This window comes from Dioscorea cayenensis, chromosome 8 (genome assembly GCF_009730915.1).
Source record: "Dioscorea cayenensis subsp. rotundata cultivar TDr96_F1 chromosome 8, TDr96_F1_v2_PseudoChromosome.rev07_lg8_w22 25.fasta, whole genome shotgun sequence".
NCBI lineage: Eukaryota > Viridiplantae > Streptophyta > Magnoliopsida > Dioscoreales > Dioscoreaceae > Dioscorea > Dioscorea cayenensis.
In genome coordinates, this window is record NC_052478.1 from 11,575,575 (window position 1) to 11,586,432 (window position 10,858).

Here is a 10,858-nt window from a genome sequence, read left to right on the forward strand (position 1 = left end):
TTATTTGAGTCTTTAGTCTTTTTTGAGTAAAAATTTAAGTTCAAAATAATTTACTCTAACTGATTTAAGTTTTTATCACTTAATCAACCCATAGTTAAAAGTTAATTTATTAACAGTACTAATTTAGAAAAATAATTACCAGGATAATCCAAATCTTACATACCGTTAATTCAAATTCAAAAAAAAAAAAAAAATGTTGAAAAGTATTTCAATTATTACCCCCTCATTTTTTCCCAAAAAAAAAACCTTTACACTTCAAAAAATTTACTAACATTTATTATTAGACAGTTTCTTCACAAAATTACCAGCAGATATTTCCAAGAAACAAAACAAGCAGAACGGATGGTGACAACTAATTTTTAATTTTTCATCATTGATAAAAAAACACAAATCCCATCCAAAAACTCAGAGAGAGAGAGAGAGAGAGAGAGAGAGAGAGAGAGAAAGAGGGAGAATGTTAGAGATGTAAATAAACAGAAAAAAAGAAGGGTATTTACAGAAAAAGGATTCCACCGTATAAAGTGGCGGACGGCGCAGTGTCTGTCCTTTCCCGATAAGCTCGCTGATTGCTCAAATGGGAGCGCCCTAGGGCACAACCCTTCTCTCTCCCTCCCTCCCTCTCTTGAACCTTGAGCTCTCTCTCTCTTCTCTCTATATCTCTCTAATCTCATTTCCTAATTCTATGATCCCTTCTCTTTTATATATGTATATATTTATATATTACTATTAAATTAACCCTAAATTATCACATCGAATCCTTCCCTTCCGTTTCCTTTGTCCCCACGCTCACCAAAAACCCTACTTCTCTTCTTCTTCTTCTTCTTCTTCTTCTTCTTCTTCTTCAGTTCATCCGGTAACTTGTTTATTTTTGTTTCAACCTTAAAAACTCAAAAACCCTACTCTTCCCGATCTCATCTCGTGAGGAATGTACCTTTTGATTTTGACTTGAGGAAGCCAGATCCTAGATCCAGCTAGATCTGTAGCAACCAGACTGATCTCCGCAGGTGATTTTCAAGATCTATACCTTGACTTCACCAATTTCTCCCTCTTTGCTCTTTCTTACACTTTTTGTATATAATTTTTTTTTTTTTTTTTTTTTTTTTTTCCTGTTTTCACCATTTTTTGTTTTCTTGTTTTTGTTTTCTTTATCTCTCTCTCTCTCTTTCTGTTTATTTATCTGCTACTGTTACAGCAGCACTGAATCATTATTAATGCAAAAGGACAGCTGCACCGCCGAGAAGTGCAGGAGTGGCAGCAACAGCGGCAGAAGCAGAAGCAGAAGTGCTTTTTGGTCTTTTTCTCATTTGAGTTTGATTACTTTAGTTTTAGTTTTAGTTTAGAGAGGGAGACAAGCTCCCTCCCTCCATGAGAGCTTGTGGATGGACATGGAGGAAATCAACTCTTGTAAGCGTTCAAGAACTGGAGCTCAAGCTTCTAAACTACATCACAAAAATCAACAACAACAACAACAACAACACCAGGATGATGATGACGATGATGGAGAACACAAGATTGAGAACAGCCGTGTTCGGACATGGCATCACACTGCTTCTTCCAGGATTTTCAGAGTTTCCAGAGCTTCTGGTGGTAAAGATCGCCATAGCAAAGTGCTAACTGCCAAAGGGCTTCGAGATCGGAGAGTTCGGCTTTCGGTCTCCACTGCTATACAGTTTTATGATCTTCAAGATCGTCTTGGTTATGCTCAGCCTAGCCAAGCTGTAGAATGGCTTATTCAGGCTGCTTCTGCTGCCATTTCTAAGCTTCCGGAGCTTGACTCTGCTTTTCCTGAGCCTTTGAGCCAGAATAACAATAGTAAGGATGTGGATGCACAAGATGACACCACTGAGCAGCAACAACAGCAGCAACACCAGCATCATCATCAACAACAACAACAACATCTTTCATTGTCAAAATCGGGTGGCAGTAGCACTTCGGAGACGAGCAAAGGGTCTGTGCTGTCTTTGTCCCGATCAGAGAGTCGAATCAAAGCTAGAGAAAGAGCGAGAGAAAGAACTGCCAAAGATAAGGATAAAGATAACAACCGCGGAGAAGAATGCCATGTGACTGCAGCTACAACACATCACAACAACCAACACCATCAGCACCAACACCACCACCACAGTTTGAATTCTCAGAGCTCCTTCACTGAGCTCCTCACTGGAGGGAGCAGCAATGGTGGCAACTGCATTCAGAAACAACAACAACAACAACAACAACAAGTTCGGCAACTTCAGCCTGTTATTACAACTGCTGATTACTTCGGGCAAGCAGGACTTTTTGGGCAATCACAGAAGAATCAGTCACAGTCTCCGTCTAATTTTTCCAGTCACAATCAGTCTTCACACTTTGGTAACAGTTCTCCAATGACAATGGTGCCATTCAATATTGGTGCTCCTTCGTCTGGGGACCATCAGGAGATGCAGCAGCAGTTCTCCTTCTTGCAGGATCATCTGATCCCTGTCGCCACATCCCCGGCTGGGGACTATAGTCTTAATTTTTCCATATCTCCTGGTCTTGCTGGTTACAACAGGGGGACCCTTCAGTCCAATTCACCATCTCAGTTACCTCACCACCATCTACAAAGGTTTGCACCTTCTGCTGTAGATGGACCAAATATACCCTTTTTGTTTGGCACAGCCCCATCCCCGGAGAACCAGTTCTCCTCTGGTTTCGATGCCCGTCTCCAGCTATGCTATGGCGATGGCTTCAAGCACTCATCAGACTTGAAGGGGAAAGGGAAGAGCTGAAGGATGCTAAGGAAGTGCCTGGTAAGCTCAACCTTCGCTTTAGATTGAATGTTTTGATCTTGCTATTTTTAATTTGGGAAAAAAAAAGTTTGTTTGTTTGCAATGACGCAGAAGTTTTTGGAGTGGCTTTTTGGCTCTGTCTATGGTTTTATTTGCTGCGACCGTTTGCCTCCTCCTTGATATCTTCAACTGTGGAAAGGACATTGGGTGTTGCATGTCTCACTTTTCTTTTCTTTCTCCAAGGTTTTTAAAAGTTTTGATACTCTTGCTTTTATAACCAAGTTATGCCTCACCTATGGGAAGCTTTGGAGATGCATTGTTTGTTGTCCTTCTCTCTCTCTCATGCACATTGACTAGGCCAGGTGTCGAACACTCCGTTATTTGTTTTATTTTCTTTTTCAAATGCATTCTTCTTACCGTGCAATAAGCGGAACTATATGTACTTCATTATGAAATTCGAGTGGGAGTCAATTATAAGGGAAGCTTAATTACAATACCTATTTAGCTGCTAGATACAACAGATTGAACTGTTAGAAATAACATTGCTATTTTAGTAGCATAAACAGGTTGTCTTTTATTTTTTCCTTATGCATAGTATGGGATTTCATGTGGCTTTGTTAACATTAGTTAGATCAGATGGTGACAGATAAGGTTCATCCGAATTGTTTGCATCACATTTGGTCGAACATATAACTCATTCTTAAGTGCTTAAGTGATTTGTTTACTTATTTATTTGGTACATGCTATTGTTAAAAACAAAGTATTATATGTATGTTTCGGTTGTATTTGAGCATATTGTTCTTCATTTGAGCAAGTCTTCTAATAATATACTCTACGTATTCTTTAATATCGAATTGAGTGATATGTAATGTGATTTGTTATGGTTTGAAAATTTTGTTACATATATTGTAGATATAATAAAACTATGTGTTGAGAAGCACTTACATGAGAATATTTAAATTGGAATGATTTTTACCATGTTTCATGCTTACACAATTTTTTATATTGTTGTGATCCTTATATATATATATATATATATGTAGAAAATTTCATATGATATTTAAAGGTATAGTTAGTAAATGAAAATTAAATTTATATATATGTTATATTTGCTCATTTTTATTTAATTCTTTATGATTTACATGATACTTATCTCAATTGGAATATCTTTGATTTTATTTCATATATTATATATTGTGTTTATTGATTTATGTTTAGTTGATTTTATTTTATTGTTTTGATAGGTGTATATTTTCTTAAATCATAAACAAAGGTACATTTATTCCTTGTCAAAAAAACAGTGAAGAAACTATATAAACTTGCTCTAACTTGTTGAAAATGTGAAAGTTTTAATCCACATTATATAGAGAAGTGTTGAGGTTTTGTATATAAAGATAAACAAATTGGACCCGAAGGATTTACGGAATAAATTATATAGCAAATTAATTTCCTCCAAATTATTGTGAAATTTTATAATTGGTATGATTGCAAAATTATATGTTTTATATATTGTACTCATTGAAATCATAGTTTTTTTTTTCTTTTATCTTTTATGATAGTTTATACCTGCAAAATTGTCATGATTGGTTTATTATTTATACGCTTATATCATAGTTAAAAATAATAAAATCCTCTTTTAGATTTTGGAGCCTTTAAGAAGAAAAATATTTCTTTGTTTGCTCATCAGTTATTTAAGATGTTTTCATTTGGAATTATTGATTTCATATAACATTTGAATTCTGTCTATTTATGGAACTCAATGACAGTGGCATAAGGTATGCAAACTAATTTCTTGAATAGGTGTAAGAATGTAAACATGAACTTAACCATAGTCCAATTATAGCATTAGGGTACATAATTAATTTGTTAGTCACTTTTGTATATCCCATGGTCACTCTTTTAAATTGTTATTGATTTTAAAATAATTATGCTATTAAGTACTTCAAACTTTTAATTCTTTGTTAACGCTAGTCCAATTGTTTCAAGGGCAAATTCAATTGAGAATTCTGTACTTCTTAAATCTTTGTTTATTTTTATTGATTGGGGGGAACTGTTAAAATCTAAATTTAGGGGTTTGTCTGTCTGTATCTTCTAAACCCCCTGGTTATTTTAATCTACTTTATTGTGACAAAATGTGCATCTATTTGCACTGTAACCCCCTTTTTTAATTTTTTAATTTTTTTTGGAGTGGGGATTGTAACTTGATGAACGTTCAAATGATTGAGACTTTAGAAATAAAATACATCTACTGTTCACTTATATTATTTCATGACTGACCAGTGAAACATATTCGTCACAGTAAACAATATATTACCCAACTATAGTGCAAGTTGTCATTATTTATGCAGTCAAGATATTAACATTCCTTCAACTAGTGTTATGGAAGTCTAGACTTTTCCATTTGATCAGAAGATTTAGTGGTTAGAGTTATGTCCCATCATGATTGTTATCAAGCACGCCAATATCATATGAAACTTCAATGTTGGTGGTGGAGTACATCTCTTGCTTGACAATGTTATTCAAAGAATGACTTAAAATTTAGGTTAACTTGTATAATTTATTTAAAACACGCAAACATACCTACTTCTGTACTGGAATAGCGTACCGTACTATCTAAAGATTTTTCTGTGGTGTACTTACTCTAATTAGAGAGGTTGTGTTCACCCTTAAATATTGGATAGTTATGCATGATAGTAAGATGAAAGTAATGACTATCTGATAGGCATCAACGGTAGCATTTTGATCTAAGGGTTTTCTATGCAAGTTTCAGGCTGGTTGCTTCTAAATTTATCATAGTGATTGAAACATAAATGTGTTTGTAACAAGTGATATTCTTTTAGAGCTTTCAACTCTAGTGTCTTTTGATTACCAACTTTTAGTTTGATTATGTCTATAGGTTCTTCTTTAAACTTATCTTTTGTGCATACTTCTCGATTCTGATATTTTGGAAGCCGTTGCATTTGTTTATATTGTTTTCTGATATTAACTATTGTTTTGTCAAATATATTAGTTATTATTCATTGAATTTGGATGTTCCTTATGAAGCTAGAGTCATTTGTCCTTTTGTTTTATATAATAAAGTCTATAATGTGCCTAGTCTTGGATTTGCTTTTTGAGTTTTCATCAACATTAATAAATGAATGTTCCTGTGCTTGTGTGTACCCAAAAACTTGGTTATAAAATATTTTTGAGTTTCCAAAGTTATATTGTTGTCCCCTGTACTATTGTACTCTTGCTTATCTATATAATTTTTTTAACTATCAGTATTCTCTTTTGTTTTCTCCTACTGAAGGACTTATCGATTTAATGTTTTAGCATCGATGGACCTTGCAAATCTCTAACATGTGAGATCTTTTTTTTATCGTTTCATATTTCCTGTCTGCAGATATTTGAAATCAAAAGTGTTATTGAATCTTATTTTTAATCACTTATCATTTTATTCTTTTAATTAAATAGCATTTGCTTTAGTAATCTTTATCAGCTTTGTTTAGTCAACTTTGGTCTATTCGCAAACTCTAGTTTTTATGGATTGGTTTATTTTTTTACTCTAGATCATATTCGCGGCCATTTATAATACGCGAGGCCCTTAGATACAATGGATCATGAACAACTTCTACTAAAATCTGGCAATTTTTTTCTAGTTATATGTCTCGGGAATTATTCCTTACTCATTGTTTTTTCGGTCTCTGAACTCACACAAAATTTATATGTAGATTTCGATGAATGAAAAGTGTTCAGTAGCATGGAATGAAATTACAGCCCTTTGTGCACAGAACTCGTCATATCAGCATCTAAATTTTCCCATGCAGATAATTTTTCCAAAGTTGCCAATTATCTTTTGCCTCATTATTGTGAAATTATCTGTCTAATGCTGCCATTGAACATCTTTCTTACACAATGTTGATGAAATTATGGATTGCAATTCTCTAAAGACATGTATCAAGCACATGAATGGATGCATATTTTGTGGTTGTACCTGCTCGATAATGATGATGTCTTGATTTAGTTGAGTTGTCTGTGCATGTTTGTCAGATAGATTCAAATACAAGCAAACAACCATTTATAGATTTCTTGTCACAAAGTGTATTTGTACTAATTGTCTTAATTGTATAGATGCAGGAATTCAGGACAGATGAACAACTGTCGAATTCAGAACCATCTCCTCGTCGGGGCATCTTAAAAATCATATTATTATTTTTATTATGATGATTTTCGTTCTCATTGGTACTGCTATTGAGCAATCAACCTCTTTATTTAAATTCTGTATCAATTATCTTGTATCGCGATCATTATTAGTGTGTTGAATGATTTATCATCATAATACTGTTTGAGGGGCAGCTTTGTTGTTATAATATCAAAAAGCAGAAAAAGGTTTGATAGAACCCAAACTGATGAATGGAGAGAGCAATGCATGGGACAGAAAGTATAAAATGAAAGGCTGAGTATTATTAAGATGTTCAGTTTGCCAGTTCTGACTGATAGAAATTGAATGTCTCTCTCTTCGTAAGTTTGAAGGGTGGTTTGACAGATGTGTTTTTTGTTGATGATATTTCAGTCCATTTTATTATTGTATTATCTGTGTGTATATGTAGTTTCTCTTATGAAATACCCATTTAGTCATCCGAACCACATTGTCTAATTTTCTGTTTTGATGTGAAATAACAGGAGTTCCTTTTTATGCCACTATAAAAATTAGATTTTTAAATATGCACATTACATTGATTCACCAAATATTTTAAATGGTTAAAATTTTATAAGTTATTTATACAATATCTAATATTATAAACGGTGGAAACAACCTTTTAGAAAAACCAAAAAAGCAAATCATCTCTTGATGTTAATTTATATGCAAAAATTTACATTAGATTACGTTTAACATTGCTACCAACGCGACATTTATATTAGATCATACATAAAAATTTAAGAATAAAAAAAAAAATTAGTAAATCATTTTCCATTAATTTATTAGACAGATTTGTTCATTTTGGTATATGCCCCATCTAAGCAAACATATTAAGTACACTACTGTCTAGATAACAAGTTCAGTATTCCTCTACATTTGGATGTTAATCTCCACATATATCCAAGTTTAATAAAAAGTATATTCCCCTACAACACTTTTTATCATAACCCTTGCCCATTTGAATTAACTTAGCGGATTCATGCAAACCAAAAGATACAAAATTAAATTTCATTGAGCACAATTAGGAGTTATTGAATCAACATATACATGAACATTGAGCTATCCCTAACTCAAGTACAGAGCTCCAAATAAAGGTGCATACTACCCTGTGCATGCAAACAATTCAAATATTTCAGCTTATGATCAACAACAGAGGATGCGAAATTGCAGCAAGAGGGATGTAGATAGCACTTGTGTGTTGGGTCACAAACCTGATTATGGATTTTTCTACGGCGGCCAAAAACTATCCAATTGTTCATTTCTTTATAATATCTAATAATCCTGCAAATACTGTTAAAGAATAGAACACCATCAGAACAAGAATTGAACTCATCAGTTACAAAATTCCAAAACAAGATGGAATTAAAAACAGTACCAAAACAAAATTTTAGAACCAAAACTAAGTACAAGGTTTGATGAGACAAGACTTTGTTTCCAATTGTGCAATGCTGCGTTCATTATGATACAAGGCTTGCATATATGTAAAGTCACGAACTAATGATGCAAAGATGTTCTTTGCAAGAGGTCAAATAGATAGAAGTTCCTTTGACTGTTGTACAATAAGAGCAAAAGATTAGGGCAATCAAATATTTCATTACTGCTATAAACTTAAAGAGAACTAAAGCATAGTCAAAAGAGTTTTATGAAAAAAGCAGTTATGAATATTCCTTGGACTATAGTACGGAAAGTGAAAAAAGTTTGATGAACAAGTGAAAACGGCTTTCAAAGTCTAAAAAGGAAAACTGGGAATCAATGACATTAATCGACAACCATACAAGAACTAGGACAAACAAAAGAGCAGATGAAACTCATGATCATAATCACCCAAGACATCAAGAATCAATCTCATTGATACCAGATCCCTGCAACTATGTTTAGGATAAAAAAACACTCAAATGGTCCAACCTAGAATATATAAAAAAAACTCAAGTTTAATTAAAATCCTTTAAATTTTGCCTTCAAATATCTATACGAATGCAGAATATTTCCTCTCATCCGACAAGTTTAAACAAGCAGAAATTGTGAGCAACAACATGTTCTTCTCTATATGCGTCATATGGGAAGTACGAGTTCTTGTCAAGCTCAAATTCAATCATAAAACAATAACACAGCATATATAGTTCTTCAAAAGATTAATTTTTTCCTCCCAAGAAACCCATCAGGACAAATTTGTGTTCACTAGATTGGTGTATATATATATATCCAAAATATATATATATATATATATATATATATATATATATTTCAGCCAAAGACACAACAGGAAGCAAGGTATCTAGTCATCAAAATGTATCTTTCTGTTTTCTGAAAAACCCACCAAGAACAATCTGTTGTCTATATCCAAAATGCATATTTCAGCCAACAAGCACAAGAACAAGAAAGTAACCATTTTTCCTCCTCCTTCATCCACTTCAATTGCTAGTCCTCGAGCATGGATCAGTTTAAGAAAATTTTTTTTTGAGCAATTTAAAGCAAGGATCAATGCAGAATAACTAACATACCAGATCAAAACGAGTTCATCTCGAGACAGTATGTCCTCCGCCTCACCAACAAGCCAGCTGCAGTCCTGTAAGGCTCATCAAACGCACTAGAAACCCAAGAATATCCATCGAATCCACCAACCATCTCACCAGGCGGCTGTTGTTGTTGCTGCTGCTCCGCAGCGCTCGGCCGGATGGCCACCAGTGTCGCTCCCGTTAAGACAACCCCACCAGGGAGATCCAAATGAGGGGCATACCACAACCTCATGTTGAGCGCCGGCACCAGCGTGCGCTGCGATGAACCGGAAGGCATCACCGGACGCAAGCGCAGGTCCTGGAGTTGCTCCCTGTCCATCGTCAGCATCCCCTGGCCATCAGCATCAGTCAAAACGAGACTCTCCAGCGTCTCATGATCCGATATGATCGGCTGCAATAGATAGTGCCGGGCTGAGGCGGCGATGAGGGAGCTGATCGTCCAGACAACCCGGAGCTTCAGGGCGCCATTGTTGTAGAACGACTCCGGGATGCTGCCGCCCTCATCAGAGGTGGTTGAAACGGGGGTGGAATTAGGGTTAGGGTTCTTATCGGAGATGGAGGAGGCGCCGAGGATGACGCAGGAGTCGAGGGTGGAGCTGAACGCGGCGTTCCACTTGAGTAGAACGCCATCCTCGATGCCAAGCTCGCCGGAGGGAAGCTCGATCTTAAGCCGTCGGATCTCCTTGAAATTCTTAAGAACCTCGGCCGGGGAGTGATGCAAGACCTCGGAGGACGACGAATGGCGAGCCTGATAAGAAGAAGAAGAAGAAGAAGAAGACGAAGACGAAGAAGAAGAGGAGGAGGATTGGGGGCCGAGAATGTGGCCAAGAGCGTGGAGAGGCTTGACAAGGCCGGAGAGGACGAGGCGGGCAAGGTGGGAGAAGACGCCACGGGGCTTGTCGGTGGCTCCGGAGAGGTCATCAGAGATCACGCAGTCGACGCGGACGACGACGGAGTCTACCTGAGGGACGAGAGCGTGGAAGCGGCGGGAGACGACGCTGCAGCGGCCGAGAGCCTTCACGTCGCCGATCCGGTTGAGGACGATGAGGAGCACAGGGTCCGGCAGGCGGTCGAAGTGGTCGAGGGCCTCCGGCGAGTCCGGTGAGGTGGAGGCGCCCAGATCCGCCATTGAAGAGGAAACCCTAGTTCTCTGAAGCCAGATCTCGAGAGGAGACCTTTCGCTGTGCTTTTTTAGCTCTCATGAAACGCAACATTATTCTTTTAATTAATTAATTAATTAATTAATATTATTATATATTAATAATGTGGAAATTGTAACAAATCGACATGAATGCATTTGGCTCCTTTTTCTTGTGTATGACTTTATGTGATTTATTAATTATTGTCCTTTTTTTTATTTTTAAAAAATTAGAAAATATATCTTAAATTTAAGATGGTTGGGCGTTTGGTTG

The 10,858-nt window shown here is 36.0% G+C and overlaps 2 protein-coding genes across 5 annotated transcripts; one reads left to right on the forward strand and one right to left on the reverse strand.

Moving 5' to 3' along the window:
* The first annotated feature begins 483 nt into the window (after positions 1-483).
* Positions 484-7,135, forward strand: LOC120266850 (transcription factor TCP2-like). 2 transcript variants are annotated; one of them, XM_039274501.1, is made up of 3 exons: positions 484-1,004; positions 1,193-2,768; positions 6,861-7,135. In XM_039274501.1, exon 2 carries the CDS (start codon positions 1,380-1,382, stop codon positions 2,745-2,747), a length of 1,368 nt encoding a protein of 455 aa, XP_039130435.1. In that variant the 5' UTR covers positions 484-1,004; positions 1,193-1,379; the 3' UTR covers positions 2,748-2,768; positions 6,861-7,135. The 2 variants fall into 2 exon arrangements, with proteins under 2 accessions (XP_039130435.1, XP_039130436.1); XM_039274502.1 differs by having other exon boundaries at positions 1,196-2,768.
* A 787-nt stretch (positions 7,136-7,922) lies between these two features.
* LOC120267502 (F-box protein At5g46170-like) lies at positions 7,923-10,646 on the reverse strand. Of its 3 annotated transcripts, XR_005538480.1 has the most exons (3): positions 9,432-10,646; positions 8,142-8,220; positions 7,923-8,036 (listed from the first exon to the last, which is right to left on the reverse strand). XR_005538480.1 is itself a non-coding variant. In XM_039275177.1 (2 exons), the coding sequence occupies exon 1, from the start codon at positions 10,573-10,575 to the stop codon at positions 9,436-9,438; it is 1,140 nt and encodes a 379-aa protein (XP_039131111.1). In that variant the 5' UTR covers positions 10,576-10,646; the 3' UTR covers positions 7,923-8,220; positions 9,432-9,435. The 3 variants fall into 3 exon arrangements, 2 of the variants coding, with proteins under 2 accessions (XP_039131111.1, XP_039131112.1); XM_039275177.1 differs by having other exon boundaries at positions 7,923-8,220; XM_039275178.1 differs by lacking the exons at positions 7,923-8,036; positions 8,142-8,220 and adding an exon at positions 8,229-8,479.
* Positions 10,647-10,858: the final 212 nt, after the last annotated feature.